General features: G+C 42.5%; 1 protein-coding gene across 2 annotated transcripts; it reads left to right on the top strand.

Annotated features, from left to right (window-relative positions):
• Positions 1-264: 264 nt before the first annotated feature.
• On the top strand, positions 265-25,869 carry ikbkb (inhibitor of nuclear factor kappa B kinase subunit beta). Of its 2 annotated transcripts, XM_015973127.3 has the most exons (22): positions 265-416; positions 1,291-1,406; positions 3,213-3,307; positions 13,544-13,664; positions 14,046-14,115; positions 17,251-17,339; positions 18,455-18,544; positions 18,620-18,744; positions 19,243-19,350; positions 19,422-19,536; positions 19,611-19,805; positions 19,897-20,011; positions 22,203-22,326; positions 22,410-22,561; positions 22,645-22,706; positions 22,812-22,912; positions 23,009-23,058; positions 23,163-23,262; positions 24,879-25,026; positions 25,112-25,209; positions 25,403-25,496; positions 25,587-25,869. In XM_015973127.3, exons 2-22 carry the CDS (start codon positions 1,302-1,304, stop codon positions 25,644-25,646), a joined length of 2,217 nt encoding a protein of 738 aa, XP_015828613.1. In that variant the 5' UTR covers positions 265-416; positions 1,291-1,301; the 3' UTR covers positions 25,647-25,869. The 2 variants fall into 2 exon arrangements, with proteins under 2 accessions (XP_015828613.1, XP_015828614.1); XM_015973128.3 differs by lacking the exon at positions 25,587-25,869 and having other exon boundaries at positions 25,112-25,247.
• Positions 25,870-27,785: the final 1,916 nt, after the last annotated feature.

The raw sequence follows: 27,785 nt of genomic DNA, 5'->3' as shown, positions 1-27,785 counted from the left end.
GGGGCGTTATTTCATTAATCCTGTAAAAAGGGTCATTTTAGCGCACAAGAAAATTATTTAAAAATGTAAAAAAGTTTGTAAACGCGTGGATTTTCATGTTGTGACCTCCAAAACACTGACTGGCGCAAACTGAAAGGCTACTATCAAACATTCCCTACCCTCATCTATCAGTTTGAAGTCTGTGAGCTGGATTTGAAGATTTGACCCGAGAAGTCAGCCCGCGCGGTGGGCGGGGTTTATGTCTCATCAGGTTAACAGGAAATATGAGTATCAGGAAGTGGACAGCCTGGGAGATGTGTTGTCTCGCCTAAATAAGCAGACAAAGCAGTTTAACTCGGTTAAAAGCTCCATACACGCTTTTGTTTAAAGAAAATCAAGCGTGAGAGCGACTTAAACGCGGTTAAAGACGTTTCAAGGTAAGACCGAAGCGGACTGATGCTCACGTGCCTGAACATGAACCGCAAACATGTTGTAGTAGGTCGTAATAACAAGTATCTCAAAAGAGAAAACCTAGTTTAGTTTTATTCTGTTGCCAAGCAGAGAAACGGGTCAATGTGCAGAGTAAAGCTTAAAGTCTGAAAAGTCCTTTAATGCAACAGCAGACCTCATTAAAACGCTGCAACACAAACAAAACGCTGTTTTCTCATAAAACTAGACGCTTACATTAAATCTGCGGGTTTAACTGCAGCTTGAGAAACATTTAACACCAACTTGTAGAGTTTACGTACATTTAAGTGTCGCTGTGGAAAACCTGCTTTTATAAAAACGAAACAAAATTGATTATTTCCTATCTCTAACACGTGGTTATTAGTCCTCAAAACATCCGTTTTACTTACATGCAACTTTCAGAAGTACTTACTCAAATCATTTTATTTTTAGTCTAAGAACAGATTATATTTAGACTTCCATTTAAAATTGCTTTATAACAAATATAGAAACTTATAACAGCATAGAGACGGTCAGGTCCTACTTGTGACATCTGCTCTTCTCATGGAGTCCCACAGGGTTCAGTTCTAGGCTCCCTTGCTTTTCTCTCTACTTCCTCCCACTTACCTGGACCTATTTCACCCATTTGAGCCTGACTCCACTGGTAATCTGTTAATTTTAGGGTAATTCTTGGAATATTCTGTGCATTGCCAATTCAACATCATTCTGTACATTTAATAATTCATTTACTGCGTAATGGGTGACTGAGATTACTTCAGGGCATTTTCTCAGGGCTAACCTCTGATAATGAGCTCTAAGAGAGTTCTACTTAATTAATTTATTTGTTTATTTATTTATTTGCAGGTGAGGAGACCATGAATCGAGTCCCTCTGCAGCAGCCTCAAAACTGTGGGCCTTGGGAGCTGAAAGAGAGACTTGGCACAGGAGGCTTTGGGAATGTCACCAGATGGCAAAATAAGGTGCAATTTAAAAAAATCTTGATGAAAATAACTTTTGTTATGGGGGGAAAAAATCAACAAGGGTTATTTATCTTGAAAATGGATGGTTAAACTTGGATTTTCTTTAGAAAAGCATGACAAAGAATCACTTTTTTGATATTATTTCAAATTTAAAAAGCCTAATGTGTCTTTATCTTTAAAACATACAGTTTTCTAAAATTCCAGACAAATAAATGTCTTTGATTATGCTTCAGCATCTCTTTACTGGATAATGTTAAAACTCTTTCGTTACTTTTTCTTGTCTAACAAAATGAGGTCGGTGTCATAAATCTCGAGTGTTTGTTTATTTATGCTAAAATTATGCTAAAAACTTGTTATTTTAGATTTCTGCCTGCAGTATTGCAGCAAGACTCTCAACACTGCTAACTTATGGTATTATAAGTGGAGATTTATTGATGTTTCTGAGCAGGATTTGTTTGCAAGAGAAGACATGGTGTGTACACAAACGTGCTCTAAGATGATGTTGACCTAGTTTGTGCTTTTGGGTTTTTTTTACCTGAGAAATAAATACATCATACAAGGAAATTCATGATGTCTGATTAAGTCACAGCATGACAAGGTGAAAGGACAGTACGGGAATATAAACACTCCCTGTTAGTTCCTCTTCCTCGCAGCTGCACTCGTATTACTCACCCTCACTTTCGGGACGACCTCAGAGCCATGCAGGCAGCAGCCTAGTCTGGATGTAACACAGGATGAGGAACTCATCATTTACTTTTTTGTAAAAACAAAATTTTCATGCACATTTAAAAAAATATTATAATCAGTTCACATCAACACAACATAGTAATCATTGAAACTGTGTTAAGGATTTTGTGGTCCTCTTCTGCACCGCTGCAGTCTGGATTTTAGGAGGGGATGGGGAAAATGCTTTACTGATGAAGACGCCCTGGCACCACGGCTGACATGAATTAACTTCCTTCTTCCTGCGTTTATGACAATGCTGTGGGTTACAATTAGGTCAGGGTGGTTTGGGATTTCATCAAGAGAGGAAAGAGGGGTGGTGCCGTTTCCTTGATGAGAAACAGGTTGCGGGCTTTGTCTTTTTTTAGAGAGAGGATATTTTTTTTCTGTTCTCTGGACTGTTAACTGCTAACCTTTTTGACTTTGCCTTTTATCGATTTGTTGAATCTGAAAATTAACGTCTACATTTCTTTGTTTGATTTACTGTTTGTTTGCTGTTCTTGCTTCCGTAAAGCACTTTAAAGAGCAAGTCACCCCCAAATCAACTTTTTTTTCTGATAAACTATATAAATGCTTGTCTAATCGTGCTGCAGACACGTGTCATCAATAGTTTAGAACTTTAGTGCATTTTAGTTAAAATTTAAATTTTCTGCCTAAAACTGTCAGTGTTGTGCCGTTGTCAGGTCAAAACTGCACTGCATTTGAATTTAAATCTGCCACCGCTATTGGCTAAGAGGTACCCTAGAACGTTAGCTGGTAGTTTAAATTTAAACCTGACATTTTGTTATTAACCAGGATAGAGAATGCCCGTTTGACTTTTTTTTCCCATTGATTTGTTCCAAGGTGAAGTTAAATAATTTACCAACATTAAAAAAAAGTTCATTCCACAGTATGAATGTAAATGCTGGACTTTGTGTGTTTTCCTGATTTTGGTTACTATTGTTATCACTGCTATTGTTTTTATGATGTTTTTATTGGTTTGAGGTATTTGCCCTGATTTTACTCATGTTGTACAGCGCTTTGTGATTTATATCTGTGAGAGGCGCTATATAAATAAACTTTACTAACTTACTTACTTTTTAGGACACAGAGGAGCAGATCGCTATAAAGCAGTGTCGTCAGGAGCTGAGTGACAGAAACAAAGAGCGATGGTGTCTGGAGATCCAGATCATGAACAGGTCAGTTTCACCGCTGCATTAAATGAATGGAGGGTTGTTGTTTTTCCTCTCCTAAGCTTTTATCCCTAGTTTCTGCTTTCAGCCAATAAAGTCTGTGTTTGTGTTGTTTACTTGCAAATCTCACCAACTATTTCACCTCAGCTGTACGGGCTATTTATGAACACGTTTCAGGACAGGAATAAAAAACAACAAATGTGGATTCTCCACTCCTAGAGCCTAACATTGATGCCCGTGCTTTTCTATTAGAATACATCTGTTATACTGTGGGTGTAAAACGAAAAACTCTGATCCATCTAACAGAAAATCCTCGGACCCGTCAGATTCTGTCAGGAAGTTCAGTCGTAAAGCGATTTTACTCCAAGTTTAAATTTATTCTGCTGCAGCTGCGATGCTCATCAAGGGTTTGGAAACTGCTGAGTTAATTAATTAATTTCCACATAAATAATCTCCGTATCCGTCTGGCCGAAAGCTCAGGAGATCAGAGTTAAAGTGGCTGAACGACTCGATGTAAAAGTTTGAGGGGAAAAGGCAGAAGTTACATTGGTGTGGGGGTGGGGTGGGGTGGGTGGGGGTAAAAATCAAAATACAAGCATTAAATCATACTGTATACATGAAGAAAAGAGCATTTGTGTAAATAAATATTTATAAATGGGCATTTTTATTCTTTGAACATCTTAGGTGTGTTCTTGCTGTGTCGTATCTCTAATTCCATGCTGTAAACACAGAGCAGTTTTGTTTACCTGGTTTCCCGCTAACGAAACGTAGCGGGAAACCAGGTAAACAAAACTGCTCTGTGTTTTAAAAAATAACTACAGCATGGGCATTTTTATGTTTTCGGTATTGTAATTATTCTTTTATTTTTTGTTATTCGGGCGTACGTTTTTATGTATTTTCCTTTTATTTTTGTCTTTTCGTTTTAATTAAACTTCTTTGATGCCTTTTAGACTCGTTTGTCTTGATTTTCCACGGAGGATCGTGTGTTTATGGCTTTGACATTTGACTTTTACGAACCCATCTGCTCGTCAAGTCCTCCCTACAAACAGAAATACATTTTCTAAACAGTAACAGTCCGACATTAAACAATTAGTTCAGCGTGGGAATTAGTCTTATTTTAGTGACTTTTGGTTATTTCTAGCAGAAAAACATTCCACCTCCTCACTTGTCTTTACCTAAATGAGCTTTTAAAACCCAAACATGTCTGGTGCGGGTTTCTGCTTGTGGGCTGTGATGTTTCTCCGACGTGCGTTCTTACTTTTCTCATTTGAGGGGGCATGCATGAATACAAACCTTTTTTTTATTTTTATTAATTTGACTTTAACAAGTGTGTTGTTCTTGGACAGACGTGGTTAAAACCACAGCCCTCCCCTTCACCCACGCTTAACTCGTGGAAAAACCACAGAGCAACATCATACAATTGCTGCTTCTGAACCCAGATTCACACATTCACTGAAAAACACCTATTTTTGTTTATTAGTGGTTGTTTTCTGAAATCAAAACAGCGTATTCCACTAAAGAAGGTTTCATTTGTCCTCAGGGTATCCGCGGGTCCTTAAAAAGTCTTAAAAAGTCTTAAATTTGCTTTTCCAAATTTAAGGCCTTGAAAATCCTTAAAAATGACAAATAATCCTTAAATCCAGTTTCCAAAGGTCTTAAATTACCAAAGACCCAAAAAACAAGATTCTTTTATTTCTATAAAAATTTTCATGAATTTCTAGTTAGTGTTCAGCATTTTTTGTGTACGATGTTGGCGTAAGCGGAACCGTACACATTCAGTTGGTTGTGAAAGGGGGCTGTTTTTAGATGAGCACATTAGCTGGTTAAGCTAGCGGGAGTGTGCGCCATGGGGAAGTGCAAGTTTAATGGTAACTGGATGGCTAATCCCACGTTCACGACGTGGTTAGCACCGGTTCCAGGCAATAGCTGGAAATTATAGTTTAAATTTAATTTTAAAAATAGCTTAAATTTGGTCAAAGTGGCCTTAAAAAAGGTCTTAAAAAGTCTTAAATTTGGCTCCCTTAAACCTGCAGATACCCTGGTCCTGCAAATGTCACTTTGTAGTCTGCTAAAGCAGCGGTAACTGCAATGAAAGCTGATCCTATAGCACACATTTACTTTATATATTTTTTGCAGAAACATTCAAGCCTCAGCTTGGTGCATGGAATGCAGATTTACATCCCTCGCCGGGTCTGGTTCTGTGAATCTGGCTGATTCAGAACTTCCCTGCGGCCATGTGTGGTTATTGTTCGAATCATTGTCTTGTAACACATAGGCCTGGGTGATAAATCCATTTAAAGAGCAAGTCACCCCCAAATCAACTTTGCTTTTCTGATAAACTACATAAATGTGTGTCTAATCGTGCTGCAGACACATGTTGTCAATAGTTTAGCACTTTAGTGCATTCTAGTTAAAATTTTAATTTTCTGTCTAAAACTGTCAGTGTTGTGCCGTTGTCAGGTAAAAACTCTGCACTGTATTTGAATTTAAATCGGCCATCGCTATTGGCTAAGAGGTACCCTAGAATGTTAGCTGGTACCATATAGCGACGGGTACCGAATTCGGTACTTTTTAAGGCACCGACCGAATTCCATAGTACCGACTGAGCACCGATTCACGTCATTTGAAACGGTGCCTCGTTTTGGTACCCGTCCTTCATAACGAGAACTTGCCTAGACAGCTGCGCATGCGCAAGAGCGTTATGTCGTCAGTCGCTGCGAGCCAGTTGTAAACAGAGCAGCATGGTAGAAAGAACGCACGCTAAAGCTTGGGTCCACTTCACTAAATGTGATGGGTAACTGGGTGATAATGAAACCAGCGACAACGATCTAAGTGAGACATCCTCATCTTAATCTACTCCGGTAGGTATAAGATAACGTTAGCTTGATATGTTAGCTTCCGTTTCGCTAATGGTGCGTTCGCTTTCTCCTCAGAACTCCGAATTTCTGACTAGAAGAACATGAACGCGCTCTAAAGTTTGGCTTCACTTTACTAAATGCGACGGGTGATTGGGTGAAGATGAAACCAGTAACAACGATCTAAGTGTGAGGCAGCATCGTTTTAATCTGCTCCAGCAGCTAAATAAACTGTTTAAGATAACGTTAGCTTGACATGTTAGCTTCCATTGCCACCATTGTTATCAGCTAATGGTGCGTTCGCTTTCTCCTCGGAAATTCTAACTTCCCAGTAGGAAAAATCAAATGAAAAAGGACGGCAAAAGGAATGAAGATACACAGTAAATTTAGTTCACAGTAAAGATGTTTGCTTCAGTTTAATTATCAGCTTATAAAACTACAAGGACGATGTTAAGATGAAGGTGGACGAAAACTACAAGGACGATGAATCAATTTCCCTCTGGGATTAATAAAGTATTTTTAAATTGAATTTAATTTAATTAAAATACAAACAGTTGTATGTTATTTATCGTGTTATTTATCAATTATTGTTATATATTGAGAAAAAAATATATTTAATTATAAAAGAGAATTAAAATATTAAACACTCAAAAGTATCTAAAATTGGTACCGTTAAGTACCGGTATCGATTCCTAGGTACCGGGAATTAGTACCAAATCGATTCAAATGTCAAAGGTACCCATCCCTAGTACCATATGATGTCACAATGTCGTTGTGAGCCCGTGTGTGTGTATTTGTTTGTGGCTCTGCCCTCTCGGTCTGCTAGGCAACAGCATTTGTTGCATTTTTCAAACAGGACGTGGGAGTTGAGTAAGAATCTGGTAGGGGGTGACTTGCTCTTTAATGAATTCATTCAATTTTTTTTTTATGGCGGGCAATTTTAAAAAATAGTAAATCAAATTATTTATGTAATAGCGCCTTTTTGGCCCCCTGGAGCTTCCGTAGTGTTAGTTTCACATAACCACGACAACAATGTCACAGCACGCACACGAAACAGCAACAGCAAGCAACTCCATGGCCACCGGTGGGAGTGGGAAGTTTGTTCCTAAGACAGGAATTAAATAATCCATTTAAATGTTGGCAAAAGGAGATCTGAGGCACTCAGGAGATACAAAAATAAAAGCCTTTATGGCTTAAATAGTTAAAAACATAAATGCCGACGCGTTTCAGCCCACAGAGCCTTCGTCAGGGCTCAAAATGTTTGTATGTTCTCTCACTTTCATGTTAAGAAGGCTAATCAGTGACACCTGCTGAAGTTGGGCAGGTAGACAGCATCATGATTGGATGACCAGTATAACACAAAAAAACTTAACATCTAAACAATCCTATTGTAAGGATGAATACTTACAAATATTAAATTACACTTATAGAATTTGAGAACAAAATTATAAGTAAATATGGTACAAAAATGGTAACAAAACATAAAATTACAAATAAGGAGCGAAATCTAATTCTCCATTAAGACCTGGGAAATTAGTAGCTTTTAGTGTATAAATCCAAAATGATTCTCTTTGCAAGAGTTTTTTAAGCCTATCTCCTCCTCTAATTGAATGTTTTAAATGTTCAATCCCTGTGATTTCAAGAGAGTTACAGCTTCCATGATTTGTGTCTTTATAATGCACTGCCATAGGATACAGAGGATTACCAGATCTGATTGCTTGCTTGTGTTCTGCAAGTCTTGCTTTTAACTTATGTTTAGTTCTCCCAATATCGAAGCAACCACACGGGCATTCTAGTCTGTAGCCCACGAACGAAGTATTACAATTGATGAATGTATTAATGTGAAAAGTACGTCCTGTGAAAACATCAGCAAAACAATTAGTATTAGTCATGTTGTCGCAGTGAACACAGTTTCCACATTTATAGTTGTCTTTTCGAGTTGATAACCAAGTTTTTTGTTGCTGTGGAGGAAGGTGACTTTGAACAAGCCGATCATTTAATGTTGGGGCTCGTCTGACGCTGATAGTAGGAGTATCTGGGAGAGCTTCCCTAAGAATACTGTCGCTTTTCAGTATGTCCCAGTTTTTTGTAATTATTTTTTGATCTTGTTGGCGTGATCACTGAATTGGGTCACAAAATAAACACCATCTGATCTTTGTTGGTTCTTCTCTTTAGGAACCAATAGTTGTTCTCTTGGCAGGCTTTTAGTCTTATTATACGCTTTGAGTATAGTTCTTTGCTGGTATCCTCTTGTTGTAAAGCTCTGGCCCATAACTGTAGCATTTTTTTTTTCAAATTCTTCTTCTGTGTCACAAATACGTCTGAGTCTTTGAAACTGACCAGTAGGAATGTTGTTTATTAACCATGATGGATGGAAACTGTCTGCTCTGAGGATTGTATTACGGTCAGTTGGTTTTCTTAAAATAGAAGTGTGTAAATCTCCATTATCATATTTTGAGATTTTTATGTCTAGGAAACTAATTTCAAATGAGGAGAAATCTAGGCTAAGTTTCAAACTTTGTTAGTAGCGAAGCCTCGATGACGTCGACGGCTCGATTCTAAAAATTCGTCGACTGCCTGTGTTTCCTCTAGTTCGCCCTCTTCTCCGCCTTCACTAACATCTCCGCCAAATAACGAAGACCCGGAACAATGTCCTTCATAAAGGAGCTTCTTTCAGACATTAGGAGAGCTGTTTTGGCGGTAGCAGTCTCTCCTCTGTGCTGGTCTGTTTGCTGGTGTTTTTGGTTTATTTAAACTTGGTAACTTGAACTTAACATTGGTAAAGCTACTGTTAGCATTTTCGCTAACAGCTTCTTGCGTTTGGATAAGCTGTTACGTTTTGGTTTAGAGTTCATGTTTTTTGTGGCGTAGATCTCCCTTTTATTACATTTAGAGTGTTGTGGGTTTTTGGTTTCGTTTAAGATATCACCGTGAGTTTGGTTTAACCGCCCAGTTTAGAGTTTGGACCTTTGGAGATCCTTATTTTGGTCCAGAACCCTGTAATCTTTGCCCAGTGGGACATCCCTACTTATTTGTACTTTTGTTTTAATTTCCCACAGGCAGAATTAGTTTTATTATTCCCAACCTGTGGATGGAAAGATTTATGTTTTTTTGTAGTTCTAAATAAACCTGATCATCATTTTAACTTTTAAATCCCGTTATTGTCCCTTCCTTTTTGCACACGAGCCAAACTCCCCAGGAAGAGTCGTAACACCACTCGCCTCACGCACATAAGTGACCAAAACAAAGCAGCATGGAGACACTCCGTCTCCAACCACCTCTCAGGCAGCAGCCTGCTCTCCCAAGTTCTACACGTCACCAGAACATAACCAACCGCAACACAGTAAAAGCAGTGTTATACAAAATGGAAGGCCTGTAGTGTTTTTTCTCTTACAGTTAGAATTTATCAATTTTTTTGAGGAATTTATTAGAGATTTCTTGTTTTTTTTATTAACTGTGCAATAGAAAAATAATCATTAGATTAATTGTCTAAATAGTCATTCGAATAGTCGACTATTCGATAAAATAATCGTCAGATTAATCGTTTTAAAAATAATCGTTTACCCCCAGCCCTAGTTGTTCAGATATGAATGGAATTGAAGTAGTTCTGATTCTGAACCAGACCACAGCAGAATAATGTCATCAATGTATCTTCCCCACCACATCATCTTATCAGCATAGACATTACGATCAGAGTAAACATATGTTTCATCCCAAAGTCCATAAAAAGATTAGAGTAATTGGGTGCAAACATGCTCCCATTGCTGTACCTTTTTTCTGTCTAAATAAATGGTTTTGAAACAGAAACACGCTGTTGCATAGAGTCCTCTTCGCCAGCCGAAGGATGAAAGAAGGAGGCATATCTTCTGAATGTCTTTGGTCCAGGTAATAGGTTAGTGCTTCTAGTCCTTCTGTGTGGTTTTTAACTATTTAAGCCATGTACTAATAAAGGCTTTTTATTTTGTATCTCCTGAGTGCCTCAGATCTTCTTTTGTCAACATTTATGTGGATCCCTTGGCTGAAGAGCACCAGATAAAATTTCTTACACCCCTGCAGCACTTCCAGCATTTTTTCTATTTTCATGAAATAATCCATTGTTTGGAACAACACCCCCTTCACCACATTTTTAAGGATCTCGGGAGCTCTTTCATTGGGCGAATGTTAATGCCCTGGTGCTCCACTGAACGTTTTAGGAACTCTTTTATTCCAGCTGCAGTGCGTTTTTACAATGAGCATTTCGTATGATTGTATATTTGATATTTTTATCATGATTGTGGCTTATAGCAGTGACCAGTGAATGTTTTATTGTGTGGATGTGCATGTTGTGTTTACTTGTCCAAGGCAATTCAATTTCCCCCTGGGGGATTAATAAAGTCAACCTCGAACCTTGAACCTTGAACTGGTTTGGGTTTGCTGCGACGTACGTGGAGCGTGGCACTTTTATTCCAAGAGGGTGTTCATTTATTCAGAAATGAGGGTTACATTTGTCTTGCTTGTGATTAAATAAAAAACTAAATTGGCTTTAAGATGCCTTCCATTTGTACTTATTGCAATTATTTATAATTGAGGAGGAACGAATCATAAAAAAATTCGTAAATCAAATACAAAAAAATAAAATTGGAGATTTTATTTTTAGGTCGTATCGCCCAGCCCTAGTAACACACCATGAGATCCTGAGGAGGTAAAAAATGTGATTTTCTTTTAAAGAGCAAGTCAACCCCTACCAGAGTCTAACTCCACTCTCACTTCATGTTTGAAAAATGCAACACATGCTGTTGCCTGGCAGACCGAGAAGGCGGAGCCACTAACAAATACCCACACACACAGGCTCACGACAGCATTGTGACATCATAATGTACCAGTTTACATCATAGCATACCTCTTAGCCAATAGCGGTGGCAGATTTAAATTAAAATACAGTGCAGAGTTTTTACCTTACAACGGCACAACACTGCCAGTTTTAGGCAAAATATTTAAATTTTAACTAAGATGCACTGAAGTGCGAAATTAATCACTACATCTGTCTGCAGCACGATTAGACACTCGTTTATTTAGTTTATCAGCGAAAAAAAGCTTATTTGGGGGTGACTTGCTCTTTAAAGTTTTCTTCAATCTAACTGCTCTGTAAGGCAAGCAATTTGCTTTTGTTTTTCTCTTTTACATGTATAAATGTCTCTGCCTTCTAATAATGAACAACAACAGAAAAGTAAAAAAAAAACAAGAGTAAACATCAAGAAAAAATTACTTGAGGTTTTTTATTTTTAGTTTGTAAAATGTCCCATTTGTTTAAATCAAGGGGGCGGGACATAGCATTGCACGTTTTAGCCGTTGGCTAATGCAGATACAAATTCAATGCCTTGCATAGTTTCAAGCTGAAGATGGAACTAGACGTGACGTTTTTAGGCTGAATTTAGAGTTTTTAAAGAAAATGCACCAAAATGCAAAACGAATGACTACACCTGTCTACAGCATATTTGACACTCATTTATAGTTTATCAGCAAAAAAAGTTGATTTTGGTGTGACTTGCTCTTTAAAGCTTATACAGGAGTCAGCCACTAGAGGGCAGCTGTTCCTTTTAGTTTAAATCCTGTGTCTCTAAAAGCTGCAATAGCAAATTTGGAAAACATAGTGTAGCTACAGATATATTGTGGTGATAAATAAGCAACAAAAATACCTAATAAAGTGGTTCTCTCACATTTGTAATAAAACCTCCACCAATAACACGTTTTGGACCAAAGCAACCATTAGACCATCTGGTTGTCTGTCTCGCAGAACCTCCACATTCACCCTGAGTCCTTCACTTTTACACATTTGATAGTTTAGCAACAGAACACCACTGGTGTGAGAGGTTCATGGTTCAATAATATCAGAGGAGGAGAAACAGCCGGCTGCTACCGCTTCAACTTTAGAACAAACTACCAGAGGCCCAAAAAGAAAAACACCTTTTAAATCCACGGACAACAACAGACATTTGGACCTAGAACGCTAGCGACTGGTGTTTAGCACTATCTCAGTTGCTCTGACAACGCGGGTTTTCGGTTCCGGCAGAAGTACCTCAGGGGTGGGGTGAGTGTTCCGTGATCGGGTTTACCTTCAAAACCTAGCTTGTTCTGTAGATTCACTAAAGCAGCTTTAAAGAGCAAGTTGACCATGTTTTATTTGTTATTTTTGACACCCGTCACTATGAGTTTCACTCACAGCGTAAATGTGAAAATTGTTTTCTACACACAATTTGCTGCATTTGCCACTGATAGAAAATAGACGAGGAGATGCGCGGGTCAGAAAAAGCAACACAGATCTACATTAAATTGTCCGTTCATGGACTCATCCATCTCGGCTTGTGATTGCGGGAGGTTGTTTGGATTTAGTGTCCAGGGGAGAACAAATTGCCTCTTAGCTAGTAGACGCTAACCGTTAGCATTAGCAACTCCACAACAAGGCAGAACTCCTTTAGTCTTGTGTTATCTGTGGAGATAAATCATCAACATTGCAGAGTGAATGGAGGCAGTGGAAGAGTAGTGTTGCTGTTAACCAATCAATCAATCAATCAATCAAATTTTATTTCTAAAGCGCTTTTCAAACAAAGTGTGATTCAAAGTGCTTTACAAAATGACCCCAGATTCCCATAACAGGTTAAAAACATTAACAAACATATGCAAGCACACGCACACACAGACTCACACACACACAAGTAAAAATTATATTAGGCTGAGTCCAGATGAGCCAAGTATGGTGACGCAAGGAAACGCCATCAGAGGAGCCGTCTGCCCCGGCAGCATCAGGTCTTCCACACTAAGTCAGGGCGCTCAGTGGAGGGGGGGCATAGACCCCCACCTATAGAGCGCCCAGGAAGCTACAGTCGACCACCGCTCCCGGGGCAGAGGGCCCCCACAGAGGAAACACTGGATTAAAATGAGTAAAAATGTAATAAAAGAGCTAATATAAATGACAACAATTAGAAAATAAGTAATAAATAAAATGATATAGACAGTAAAATAATAATTTCAATAATAAAAGTGTGCTAAAGTATAATTATATAGAACATGCAAAGCAAGTAATAAAATATAATCATGTAAAACGAAAAATAAATCAGAAGCGAGATGTCTGAGTATCGTAAATATTAATGAGTAAGACACCAAACTGCTGTTTTCTGTTCCCACTCCTCCGGTTAACTTCTACTTCCTGAGAGTTTTTTACGAAAGGAAACGACTCATAAGGCATTCATTTATACTAGAGACCACAGCAAATGTATTGAATGAGAGGTTTAATGATTTTAGAAAAAAAAACAATTTTTTGTGTAAAACATTAGTAAGTTTCTACATCAGGTGATAGCATGAAGTGTTTTTCAGGAAGTTTTCACTTCGCTGATGTTGTGTCTTCTCTCAGGTTGGATCATGTTAACGTGGTCGCAGCCCGAGAAGTTCCCGAGGGGATGCAGCAACTCGTAGCCACCAATGATCTGCCGCTGATGGCCATGGAGTACTGTCAGGGCGGAGATTTGAGAAAGGTGTGGATGTTGGAGAACATGTGCATAAGCATGATTTGATTGGCTTGTTACCACAAGGGTTGAGTCTCTATTTTAGTTTTGAATTTATACTTTTGTCCACATTTCCCGTCAGATTTTATTACGTTTGTACTGAATACTTTCTAACGTTATGCTGGCGTTTACCACCTGTTCTCATGTTGATGATTTGTATAAATTCTTTTTAGTCCTTTGCACCATCCAGTTGTGACAATTTGAAAAGAAAGTCTGACTTAGATATGAACATTTGAAGTTTTAAAAGCTACTTTAAATTCATTAGGAAACTTCAGAGATTACAAACAATCCAGTAAAAGTGTTTTCTGCTCGAGTTTATGTTACTCAGATCGTAAACGTGTGTTTCTGCAGTATCTGAACATTCTGGAAAACTGCTGTGGAATGCGCGAGGGATCCATTCTGATCCTGCTACGTGACATTTGTGAGTATTTGTTTCACTCTCCAGCTTCAGAGTGATTGCTAAAGCCTTTCATATCATGTGTGAGGGAGATTTAATTAACTGATCGGGTGAGCTAAGAGAGTGCTCCCTGGTGAGGAGTATCGTGATGTCATCCATGAGCCAAAACCCCAGCTGCTTAGTCACCACGGCGATGGCTCCCAGTCATACTTGAGTCATTTGTCGAACACTCCCCTTGTGTGTCACAAACAAGCATCAACACACACACTGTGTGTCTTAAACAATATAAACAAGTTAGTGGACGTTGCCTGATAATGACAGGAAACTCCACGAGGAAGCAGGCCTCCCCCTACACAATGTTTATCCACAAAGTTCAGACTCTGTTTTTATAAAATGCGGATTTTCAAACCTCCCCAGATACAAATTAAAGAAAATGTTTGTGCATATTCTCATGGATCTGTGCTACGTTCGGTTTAAAAGGAAGGCCCTGTTTAAGATAGCATGGTTTGAAAATTGTTATTTTTCCAAACATGACAGACCTCACTTATAAAATTCATGGATAAACCAGTTATGGTTCTTCTGCGTGGACACACAGCAAAACTACACACATCAAGTTCCTGCACAAGCATTCCCTAGCCGGATGGGAAATCTCTGGCGGAGGAGAAGCAGTGCTTCCATCACCTGGCTTTCCGATGATTCTGGCTAAAATGTCACTTTCAGGAATAGGAAGCACACTTGTTTGCCCTCAAAATCAGCTCAAGACAATCCAAAATATTTACTGTCCCTGATGTATGATCAGAGAAATCCCGATGTGCGTCCGAGCAGACCAGATTGATCCTAAAACACCACACTGTATGGGAATTTCAGATGAATTTGTTTTTAGACTCATTACGGTAATCGGACACATCTTAAGGTTGACAGAAGGCGAGGATCGGGTCAAAAATCTGTGTGCTTGGCTCACTGTGTGAACCGGGCCTTACTGAAAGTATAATCGATACTCATGACAATGTTCATTCCCGCATTCCTATGGCAGCCTGCCCCCCAATTTTATCTGCACCTTAAACACTTCCACCAACGATGTTCCACGCAAACACACACTTAGGGCCTTGGGAGTGAGCACATCCAACGGCATTTGGCAGGGGGATATCTCAGCCTCCTCCCGGGTGCCGGTGCCCACTCCCAATTTTAAACTGCACTTAGACACCGAGGGCTGTGGGTGCAAGTGGGGCGGTGCGGTGGCATCAGCTGGCATAGGCCAGACGATGCCACCGCACTGCCCGCTCACCACAGCCATGGAGTACACCTCATCAACACTCACTAACACCATATTGGAGCGGAGGGAGACTAGGGGGTCTTAGCACACCTCTGTTGTTGCTTGGCTTCCTGGGGCTGGAGGCTAGGAGGGAGATCCGGCTGTCTGGTTGGGGTCTGGGGTGGTGGGTTGCTGTGCTCAGCGTTGGGCGGGGGAGCCTGCTCATCAGCACCCCAGCAGAAAGGGTCAAACTCGTCTCCCCTCCCCCTGCCGCACCTGGTGTGGAGTGTGGTGCCTTGGTCTGCCTGAGTGTTCGTGGCTCCCGGGTCAGGGGGTTTAAGATTTTTGGCGTCTGCCTGATCAATCCCGGTGGCTGCCTGGTGGGGTCTGGGTCCCTGGGCTCTGCTGGGTTCCCGGCGGGGGTGGTCGCCCCTGGGTCCCGGGCTCGGCCGGCTAGGGGTTGGGAGGCTGCGGGCAGGCCTGTGGGCTTGCTGCTGATATCTCCCGGGACTCTGCTGGCTGCTGGTTGTGGCCCCCCGGGGCGGTCCTCTGTGCCTCTCGAGGGGGGTGGGGGCTTGTCTGGTTACAGTCTCCCTGGGGTTCCTGTGCTCTGGGGCAGCTCCTGGATCTCTGGGACTTGGAGCTCCCTCCGTCTCCTGCACATCTTTAGGGGGCAGATCTGTGGCCCCTCACACTCTCTATTGGACGCTCCTATAGAGAAACCTTACATAAACAAGTGAGTGTACACACACAGGTGCTCACATGGTGCTCTCATAAGTATGGACTTGGGCACGTTCAACACTTGTCTTAAGACTGTGGTTGGCACTAAATGCACTGTGATTTATTATCATGTGATTGTTCAGTTAAACAATGTTGATTATATATTTCTTCAAGTTGACGCAGTGATAGCTTGATCTTGTTGTATTGTTGTGTTCCATTTTATTTCTCTTCTCACTTTCTGCAGGTCTAGAAGCAGACTCTTGTTCATTATTGTTTATTTTTGTGGAAACCCCCCTCTTCCCACCTTTTGTCTTTTCCTTTCTCTTTCACCTCTGACTCCGTCTCTGTTTGGAATTACAAAGCATCCAAAACCAATAACAATAAAGTTTTAAGTATCAGGCGTGACATTAAAAGCAGACGATTTGATGCTCCACCTGAGAGTAAATCTGTAAGGCTTGTTACCAGCATTCAGACATCAGTTCTGTTTGCTTCACAGCCAGACAGGACATGAAAAAAAAGACAGTGTTCATGCACAAAGCTAGAGTAACTACATACCATAAGGTCCAGTTGAATGAATGGACCTCACCAGCACACACACCAGTAACTCTGTGACGCACAAGCTTGATGGCTTCAGAGTTTTATTATTACAGTCAGATTAAACATTTAAAAATCTGCTTTTAAACATGATTTTGATGTTTTTTCTGGTATTTTAAATGTTGGTAGTGTTTTATTGCTTTATGTTCACAGGAACTCTTGACTTTTCTTAAAATTAGTCATTCTTTGTTTCTTAAGTTAAAATCGTCACTCCCAGCTTCCTTTGTTTTTGCTCCAGAAATGCTAAGTAATTGGAAAATAAAATCATGATTAGTAGCACTCGAGCTTTCAGTACTTGTTTCAATGAACAATACTGAATATTAAAGTTTCATGATGAAATTAAAGAAGTATTCATATTCTGATTACGTTTTAAAGGTGCAATTTGTAAGAATTATACAATGAACTAATGGCTAAACAGTCAATCATGTTGGAAGGAAAGTCATACTGAAACGGATTTCATTGTCAGCCGGCTAGGGTGTTGTCAAAACGTCCCAAAAACGATAAACGATATGTAGTTACTGTTTACAGCTTCGGTGTCTCCTTTCCTTCTAACTCTGATTTTAGTTGTGCTATCTCATTTTTCCTTTTCCCAGCTTCAGCTCTAATGTACCTCCATAGCAACAGGATCATCCATAGAGACCTGAAACCAGAAAACATTGTGCTGCAGCAGGGAGAGAAGAGGGTGAGTTACAGATCCACTGAAGACAAAGTGCACCAAAACCACAACTACAAGGCTCTTGGAACTTCTATTGTGCAAGAAATGATTGCATGTTGTACCCCAGCTTTAAAAAGAAAACAGGAAAATCTTGTATAACTGAGGCCAGACATTAAAGAGGTTATATTCATGTTTATGCAAAATCTTCTGAGTTTATAGAAACTGAGCCTGACCAGCTTAATCAGTTTAAGTTTATAGGTTTGCATTAAAATTTGTTTCTTCTTTTGCTTACAAAATACCTTAGTTTATGAGGTAAAATTAAATGTTTTAAGAAAAACTGATGAGGATCGACACCTCCAAATCTGAGACCATGGTTCTCGGCCGGAAAAGGGTGGCTTGCCAACTCCGGGTCGGGGGAGAGGTCCTACCTCAAGTGGAGGAGTTTAAGTATCTCGGGGTCTTGTTCACGAGTGAGGGTAGGAGGGATCGGGAGATCGACAGGCGGATTGGTTCGGCGTCTGCAGTGATGCGGATGCTGAGCCGATCTGTCGTGGTGAAGAGGGAGCTGAGCCAGAAAGCCAGGCTCTCGATTTACCGGTCGATCTACGTCCCAATCCTCACCTATGGTCATGAGCTTTGGGTAATGACCGAAAGAACGAGATCGCGGATACAAGCGGCCGAAATGAGTTTCCTCCGTAGGGTGGCCGGGCTCAGCCTTAGAGATAGGGTGAGGAGCTCGGACATTCGGGAGGGACTCGGAGTAGAACCGCTGCTCCTCCGGATCGAAAGGAGTCAGCTGAGGTGGTTTGGGCATCTGGTCAGGATGCCTCCTGGTCGCCTCCCCGGGGAGGTGCTTCGGGCATGTCCTGCCGGCAGGAGGCCCCCGGGTCGACCCAGGACACGTTGGAGAGGTTACATCTCCAATCTGGTCCGGGAACGCCTTGGGGTCCTGCCGGAGGAGCTGGTGGAGGTGGCCGGGGGGAGGACGGTCTGGAGCTCCCCAGTTGGGATGCTGCCCCCGCGACCCGGATAAGCGGAGGAAGACGACGACGAGGAAAAACTGATATTTTATGTATTTCATGGCGCATTCAGTTCAGCAGTTACCAACGTGTCAAGCGTTTTTGGGCTTTTTTCTTTTTTAGCTCATCCATAAGATCATAGACCTTGGCTATGCTAAAGAGTTGGACCAGAGCAGCCTTTGCACATCCTTTGTGGGAACTCTGCAATACTTAGTAAGTAGTACAAAGTAAAGGCTTGCACACCTGATTTCCTCCCCACTTTTCTAACGTCTAATATCTTTATTTCAGGCACCAGAGCTCATAGAAAGGCAGAAGTACGACGTCACCGTGGATTACTGGAGCTTTGGCACTTTAGTGTTTGAGTGTATTACGGGATTTCGTCCTTTCTTACCGACCTGGCAGCCTGTTCCCTGGTAAATTCTGTTCAAATGTAAATTCTGTTCAAGTTTTACACTTTAAAAAGTCACATGTACCCGTTCAGATGAGCTTTTTCCTCATGGATCCAGCAGCTTTTCATTCTATTACGTGAACATTAAGAGTACTTCCAAAAGTAATGAGAACGTTTACCTTTCCACTACCTTCTAACCTGTTACAGTCATAGTTTAGGAATCTGTACAATGATGTTTTCTTGTGTTCAGAATGGATGAACTTAAATAAAAGTAAATGTTTTTGTGTGATTGTTGGACTTGAGCTCGAGTTGGTTTAAAAAGCACAGGAGCAGCTAATGAATTGCAGGATATGTGAGGTGTGCCAACATCAGCGTTCTTTTCTTGTTCTTCGTAAAACGTGATGAATGATGTGAAGCGCTGGGGGCATTGAGTTATTTAGAGGAAAACTACTCCTTAGCCCTAGCAGGGACAAGTGAAAACATGAGAATGTGCTTGTCTCGTGGTCCATCTGTATCCTTCTAGGCACAACAAAGTCAGGCTGAAGCAGGACGATGATATTGTGGTTTACGAGTCTCTCGCTGGAGAAGTCTGCTTCTCCAAACATCTGCCTCAGCCCAACAATCTCAACAGGTGATTGTATACCCCGACAGCTGTCAAAAGGTTTATTCTCTAATGCAGATGTGGTTACTGTTGTCTGCCAGTCTGCTGCTAGAAAAGATGGAGAGTTGGTTGCAGCTGATGCTGAAGTGGTCTCCTAGGAAGAGAGGCAAGGAAGGCAACTCCTTCTCCCAGCTGGAGCTCATACTGCAGCTCAAGGTTAGCAAAGAACATGAGAGTTGTATGGTTGTTTATTTTATTTTATGTTTTCTGACTTGTCTCTTTCCTTTCAGCTGGTTCATGTCCTGAACATGATGTCGGCTAAAATCCTGACGTACAAGGTCGCAGAGGATGAAACTGTGGCCAGCCTGCAGCTGAGGATAGAAAAGGACACGAACATCCCTGCAGCCAATCAGGAGCTGCTGCTGGAGGCGGGGCTGGCGCTGGAGCCTCAGGCTCTGGCCACGCAGTGCGCCATCGATTACACAGTAAGGATATCGGACGTGCAAAGCATGTTTGTCATGATCACACGTTCCACTTCCGAATGAGAGCTGTAGCGTTTGTATCATCGGTCTGCAGGAGATAGATGGACGTCGTACAGATTTACCTCTGGTCTTCCTGTTCGACTGCTCCTCCTGCTCATACGAACCCCAGTTTGCTCCCCGGACTCTTCCTGAAAATATCCGCTTTGTCCGTAAGTACGAAGCCTGTGATGTCAGGAAAAGCCGTGCTCAGTAAATTTTATTTCATTTATTTTCGTGTCAGCTAGCATAAATGAAAAAAATGAGTGTAGAGGCTGAGAACTCCAAACTGACAGGTGTCATAATTAAATATAACAAATGAACTGACAGCTAGGAGACTTATTTTAACACTGTTAAAAGGCGTTCGTGCTAGATCTTTCTCTGAAAGAGTAGCAATGACCATCCTTTCTTTAAAGACGCTTCCGCAGCAGCTTTTCTCGGTTTTATTAACAAACATGGACAGTTTAGGCTGCCACCCCCGCGACCCGACCCCAGGTAAGCGGCTGAAAATGGATGAAGATTCAGACAAAAAGGCTTCATGTTGAGGTGAAGCGTGTCAACGTGAGACACACCCAGAGCACTTGATTAGTTATTGTGACCCATGTTGGCATTATCCAACAACCAATGGGTCAGCTCCTCCGGGTAAATCTTGAGGTGTTCCCTGGCCAGCCGAGAGACATGGTCCTTCCAGTGTGTCCTGGGTCTTCCTTTAGGTCTCCTTCCGGTTGGACGAGCCCGAAAAACCTCCCCAAGGAGGCGTCCAGGAGGCATCCTAACTAGATGCCTGAGCCACCTCAACTGGCTCCTCTCGGAGTGAAGGAGCAGTGGATTTACTCCGATCGCCTCCTGAATGACCGAGCTTCCCACCCTATCTCTAAGAGCCCAGCCACCCTGCAGAGAAAACTCGTTTTGGCTGCTTGCATCTGCGATCTCGTTCTGTCAGAACCCAAAGCTAGTGACCGTAGGTGTGGGTAGGAACAGAGATTGACCACTACTACTCCCGCATCACTGCACCAATCCGCTTACTGATCTTGCGCTCCATTTTTCCCTCACTCGTTAACAAGACCCCAAGATACTCCTCCACTTGAGGCAGGACCTCGTCCCTCGCCTGGAGAAGGCATTTGACCCTTTTCCAACTCAAGATCACATTCTGATGAAGCCAACAGGACCACATCATCTGCAAACAACACCTCGACTGCGCCTGGAAATCCTGTCCATAAAGGTCATGAACAGAATCAGTGACAAAGGGCAGCCTTGGCGGAGTCCAACTCTCACTGGAAACGAGCCCGGCTTACTGCCGGCAATGCTGACCAAGCTGTGACACCGGTCATACAGGGACCTAACAGCCCGTATCAGAGGGCCTGGTACCCCATACTCCCGGAGTGTCCCCCACAGGGCCCCCCGAGGGACGCGGTCAAACGCCTTCTCCAAATCCACAAAACACATGTAGACTGGTTAGGGTTAGGCCACCAATCCGCCTATCGATATCACGCTCCAGTTTTCCCTCACTCGTGAACAAGACCCCGGGCAGGACCTCATCCCTGACCCGGAGAAGGAATTCGACCCTTTTCCGAATCAAGACCATGGTCTCAGATTTAGAGGAGCTGATTCTCATCCCAGCTGCTTCACACTCTGCTGCGAACCGCTCCAGCGAAAGCTGAAGATCACGTTCTGATGAAGCCAACAGGACCACATCATCTGCAAAAAGCAGAGACCTGATCCTCAGGCCACCAAAACGGATCTCCACACCTTGGCTGCACCTAGAAATCCTGTCCATAAAGGTTATGAACAGAATCGGTGACAAAGGGCAGCCTTGGCGGAGTCCAACTCTCACTGGGAACGAGCCCAACTTACTGCCGGCAATGCAGACCAAGCTCTGACACCGGTCATACAGGGACCTAACAGCCCGTATCAGAGGGCCTGGTACCCCATACTCCCGGAGTACCCCCCACAGGGCCCCCCGAGGGACGCGGTCAAACGCCTTCTCCAAATCCACGAAACACATGTAGACTGGTTGGGCAAATTCCCACGCACCCTCCAGGATCCCCCTAAGGGTATAGAGCTGGTCCAGTGGTCCACGGCCAGGACGAAAACCACATTTTTCCTCCTGGATCTGAGGTTCAACAATCCGACGGACCCTCCGCTCCACAACATCTGAATAGACCTTACCAGTGAGCCTCAGGAGGGTGTTGTCTGGGTTAGGGTTAGAAGAATAAATCATTCCTTTCCCTACTCAAAGGTTGTGTTGATATTGAACAAAATAGTTTTGATAATGATTTCTTAATAACCAAGCAGCTCCGATTCTGTGTTATTTTTAGTTATAAACATACACCAATACCGTGTTTTTCTCTCTTTTTCTCATAGAAACCGACCCGAAGCATCTCCTCCCATACAGCAATCTGAGGAGGACATGCGGTCAGGCATGGCACACCATCCGCTCTCTAAAGGAAGACTGGCAAAGGCTGCAGCAGGGCCAGAAAGCTGCCCTGTATGACCTAGACACTACATTAGTACACACGTGCACTTGTTTGACAAAAATAAGAAAACAGAAACACCTCCTGCTTCTTTCAGCATGAGCCTGCTGAGACACAACTCGTCACTGTCCAAGCAGAAGAATGAGATGGTGTCCATGTACCAGAGACTCACGGCCAAGCAGGAGTTCTTCAGCACCAGCCTTCACGTCGACATGGACAAATATCAGGAGCAGACATCCACGGGGATAGGTGCACAACCGAAATATTTGTGACTTAAAAGACAAATTTAGTACGAATTCTGTGCCTCTGACTAATGTTTTTTATGTTTGAAGCATCAGAGAAACTTCTGGGTGTTTGGAGGGAAATGGAGCAAACTGCCATCAGTTGTAGTAAGGTAGGTTTTGAGTGTATTGAGTGTGTGTGTGTGTTTGTAAAGAGTTCCCTTTAAAAGACTTGGATGTGTGTGCGTGTGCGTGTGTGCGTGCGTGCGTGTGTGAAGGCCAAAGTGGTGGAACTGGAGGAGGAGATGATGAAGCTGCAGCCAGACATCGTTGATGTGCAGAGGCAGCCATGGAGGAGTGGAGAGACCTTGGAGACACTGTAAGTCTACATCATAATATAGATATAGATGTATAGAAATAGAAGTTAAAGAAGTAACTGCCGTTTGAGGTCACATTTCCTCCTTTTGATCCACAGTGAAGGCAAAGCCATGGAGCTGTTCCGCAATCTCAGAGAGAAACCCAGAGGTTTGGACTTTTTTTGGGGGGGGGGGGGGGGGGGGGGGCTCATCGTGGTGCCTTGCATGTGAGAACAAACCTCATCTGACATCATTTTGGTTTTCCTTCCTCAGAACAGAGATGTCCTGGAGACAGCCAGGAGTTGGTGCGTCTGGTATTACAGGCCGTGCAGTTCTACGAGAGGAAGCTGAAAGATTTCTACACACACCTCAGGTACTCCCTCACGAGCATGCCAGGTTTTATGCAAATCAGTTCTCTGATCCTTTTCAGCTTAGAGCAGCAGAGAAGCGTTCCTGATTAGTTACACTTTTGATTTTTTCCAGCTTACAGAGGCGAAAATGCTAAAGGAGGTAAAAAGTTGATAATTTTTTGTGTTGCAGTCATTTGAAAGGTTTTGAACTTTTTAAAATAAGTTTTGAATGTGAAGCGTTCCTTAAAGAGTGTAACAGCCTTTCACATTTAATTTTTATTAGTTGTTTTTTTATTTGACTGTTTGACCCCATCTAGCGGTGAACTACAGAGGGAACAATTGTTCTGGTTTTTGGTTCCGCCTGACCGTTTTTTGTGTTGCACTCGCGCTGAACTCACATGTTGCAGCTGCTCATTAATTAATTCCACTTGTAAGAGAAAGAAATTGCAATAAAGAGAAGACATAATCGAGGAAGGAGATAGAGAAGATGATACTAAGACTATAAAGGACTATTTAGACCCTTATGGATGTCTCGTCCCGGGAACTCCAAAAAGGGTGGGTACTCTGAACTGATATTTGGCCCATAAGCACAAACAACAGTCAGAACCTGTTCCCCGACCCGAAGGCGCAGGGAAGCTACCCTCTCATCCCCCGGGGTAAACCCCAACACACAGGCAGAGAGTCTTGGGGCTAACAAAAAGCCAGCCCCAGCCCTCCGCCTCTCACCCGGAGCAACTCCAGCAAAGTAGAGTGTCCAACCCCTCTCCAGGTCTCGGGTTCCAGAGCCAATGCTATGTGTCGAGGTGAGTCCGACTATATCTAGCCGGTACCGCTCACCCTCTGCCACAAGCTCCTGCTCCTTCCCCGCCAGCGAGGTGACGTTCCATGTCCCAAAAACCAGGTTTCTTGTCCGGGGATCAGACCGCCAAGGCTCCCGCCTTGGTCTGCCACCCGATCCACATTGCACCGGACCCTTCATGTTCCTCCTGCGGGTGTTGGGTCCACAGTTGGATGAGCCCATGTATCCGGTTCGGGCTGGGCCCGGCCGGGCCCCATGGGCGAAAGCCCGGCCACCAGGCGCTCGCTCACGGGCCCCAACCCCAGGCCTGGCTCCAGGGTGGGACCCCGGTAACCCTCCGGGACGGGTACTCAGACTCTTTGAATTTACTTCCATGAAAGATCCTCTGAACCGTTCTTTGTCTCACCCTTCACCTGAGACCCATTTGTCCTGGGAGACCCTACCAGGGGCACTAAGTGCCCCAGACAACATGGCTCCTAGGATCATTAGGGCACTCAAACCCCTCCACCACGATAAGGTGACAGTTTCCTTCTTTTCTTTTTTCTTTTCTTTACTTTCTTTCTTTTCTCTTTTCGTTTCTGTCTTTTCATTTTTCTTTTCTTTCTTTTCTTTTCTTTTTTCTTCTCTTTTCTCTTCTTTTTTCTTTATTTTCTCTTTTCTTTTCTTTTCTTGCTGCCATTTTAAGGCCATCCAATCCTGTTATATTTTTCAGCTGATCTGCAGCAGATTTTCCTATTCAGAGCTTGGTCACATCATAATTATTATGTGTGTGTGTGTGTGTGTGTGTGTGTGTGTGTGTGTGTGTGTGTGTGTGTGTGTGTGTGTGTGTGTCTTCTGCAGTAAGACAGCCGTGTGCCGTCGCCGTGTGATGGAGCTGCTGCCGAAGGTGGAGGGCGTGGTCCAGGAGATGGTGGAGAACGAACAAGTCCTGATGAGTTTGCAGGAGAGGCGGCAGAAAGAGTTGTGGAACCTGCTCAAAGTCGCCTGTGTGAGGAAAAGCAAAAAAGTGCTCCATCTTCAGACAGAACGCCTGTGAAACAGATAAGTGTGTTGAATAATTTTGTCTTTTCTAGAGCAAAGTTCGGAGCCCAGTGAGCGGCAGTCCTGATGGACTTCGAACCTCCTCATCGGTCCCGCCCCTGTTGACCACCGGGCACAGCCTACAGCAGCTGTGAGCTGACTCAAACACACATCACGCAAATATTTCAAGTTAGTTTCAGAGTAATCCTCTCCCCCCACCTCTCACACTAATGCTGTCTAGTTTTCTTTAAGCACAGAGTCACAGGATCTCTAAAAACACAGACATGCTCTGATTTATGTGTCAACGCCGTGACTAACATCTGCATGTATCACATTGTCCGCAGCGACGAGTCTCTTGTGGAGGAGAGCAAGGCGTATGAGAGCCACCTCCAAAGTTTGATGCACAACACCATGCAGGAGTCAGTGGGCAGTATGGAGGTACATGGACACTCATACTCAACACACTGAGGCTGTTTTTGTGTGTTTCTAAAATAGGTGAGATGTTTAAAAGCCAATCTCTTGTTCCAGATGTTGAGGGAGTGGGTGTGGCTGCGTGGGGACCAGAATTTCTCCAGTGACCTCTCCTGAACTTGGTTTGGCTCTGCAGTGACACGTGGTGCTCTACTACCTCCATGTGGATGTGCTGCTGAACGGCACAAGGAAGTCACAACTCCAAACCAAAGCTAATTTGACAAATTCTAAAATTTATAGTAGGTTCAGCGAACTATGAGCTTATTAATTTACCACCATCTGGTGTTTTGCTTTATTATTTCCAGCTAAATTCATTCCTATAGTCTGGATTGCACAACCTCTCACAACCTCAAAACTAGTTTTTTCTCAGAGATTAAAATTGGGGTAGGCCAATATCAGTCGGCCAATATATCAGGCCGATACTTACCGTTTTTTATATGTCGGCTGATATTTATTCTTAGTGAAGCCGATTTAAAGTCAGGCACATCCTCGGGCAGAATTTCATTTAAATGTATTTTTACTTTCAATAATAACCTCTACATAATAAATACTCTAGAGTTCAAAAACTGATTCAGCTTCAGAAAGTTTTCATCAATGATGTTATTAGTGACATTTTAGCGTGAAAATAGGTTGGTAAATGTCTAGATATCGGCAAGGAAAATCAACCAATAAAAATCAGTGGGAACCACCAATTCGATTTATACCGCGCAATTCTGGCGTAGCTCCAGAAAGATTCTGCTGCTGCTGAGCAGACAGCCAGCACGTCTACTATATATTGGCATCAGTATCGGCAATAGAAAAACCAACATCAGTCGACCTCTGGTTTGAAAGTAGATTTTCTGTGACTTCAATAAGATAAAAGCTCGTTAAGGATCAACGTAAAGGTGTAGCAGTGTAAAGCGTCAGATTTAGGAGATTATTGCGCTTTAAAGACCCACTCTAATAAAAATCGTGTGTTTTCTGTTTTTAACGTACTCTTGAGGCGTTGTTCTTATGCTACAGGACACAGTTAAAGAAATTTGAACTCAAAATTGCATTTCTGAGTATTTCTGCCTTCAAATCGCTGTGAATCAGTTGTAGATGAAAAAACTACTACTACAACTTACCGGCTTTGTTACATCACAAAGCCACTGGGCGGAGCACAAACTCCACTAAGAAGATGGATAGCTCAACTAGCAAGGCACCTGCCTTGCACACAGGGGATCTGGGTTGGAATCCAGGCCGAGCCATACCAGATACTGGCTCAGATGTCAGATATATATATATATATATATATATATATATATATATATATATATATATATATATATGACATCTGAGGTTGTATCAACTAGTCGACTTCACTGCTCTGTAGTGACTTTTTATGCCTGTCATCGACTAGTCTCTGTCACGTGATAATGACCGACAAGATGCAGTCCTCGGAAAAGACAGCAGGTGACAAGCTCCTGCACGTCGGGAGGCAACCCGCTGTGCCAGAGCGTCGGTACTGACACCCGCCGTAAAACGGACATTTAACCAAATTGTGACCTTTACCCTCTTGAAATTTAACCTTCCCCTCACTTCCATCCTAACCTTAACCAGCTTGCGCATGCAAAGCTCTGATTGTTGACGCACTCCAGACATCTGCCTCCTGAGCACGGCCACAGTAACATGATCAAATCAGGTGTCGCCACCTCAAAAACTAATTTAACTCGCGATCGTTCACGTCGGCTCATTTCCTTTTATGTTTTCTGTCTTTTATTCTTTTATTTCTGCCTGATGCGTTTCGCTACTGTGGATCAGGGCGCATCACCTGTTTTGTCCTCCGGTGACGCACCTAACTGATGCGGCCGGCGAGCAGCGTGCACTCCGCTGTTTTTGCGGTCGATAGATCTTTTGAACTGCAGTTCAAAGGTAACTCATAAGGTGAATATATATGAAGGCAGGTAGCAGTTTTTCTTTAGGATTGAGAGGAGATGCAGGAAGATAATAAACAGACAGGACAGAAAAATAGTCAAATAAAAACAAGTTAGTTTTTGTACCTGCTGGTTGCAACAAACAGACACCACTGAAGGTAATCAGAAGTGAGGAACAGAAAATGAAATAATTATTTTAATGTTTAGAGCAGCAGGAACTCCGAGAGGCTGCAGGCGCATCAGTGAGTTTGCGGCCGCTGCGCAGGGGGAGGGGGGAGAGGGCTGAAGCGGAGCAGTAAAGATGCAGAATCTACCGTTGTTAAAATAGATGTTTAACTTTGAAAATGTGGGCGCAATTTTA

Source organism: Nothobranchius furzeri, chromosome 17, assembly GCF_043380555.1.
Source record: "Nothobranchius furzeri strain GRZ-AD chromosome 17, NfurGRZ-RIMD1, whole genome shotgun sequence".
Lineage (NCBI taxonomy): Eukaryota > Metazoa > Chordata > Actinopteri > Cyprinodontiformes > Nothobranchiidae > Nothobranchius > Nothobranchius furzeri.
The sequence above is the reverse complement of the archived record's forward strand: the minus strand, read 5'-3'. Positions and strand labels throughout refer to the sequence as shown.

Bases quoted from the DNA above. Each gene is read 5' to 3' on its own strand.
- ikbkb (XM_015973127.3), top strand. From the start codon at position 1,302: ATGAATCGAGTCCCTCTGCAGCAGCCTCAAAACTGTGGGCCTTGGGAG. The intron at 19,351-19,421 runs GTGATTGTATAC...GTTGTCTGCCAG, and splicing joins CAGCCCAACAATCTCAACAG to TCTGCTGCTAGAAAAGATGG. The intron at 19,537-19,610 runs GTTAGCAAAGAA...CTTTCCTTTCAG, and splicing joins AGCTCATACTGCAGCTCAAG to CTGGTTCATGTCCTGAACAT.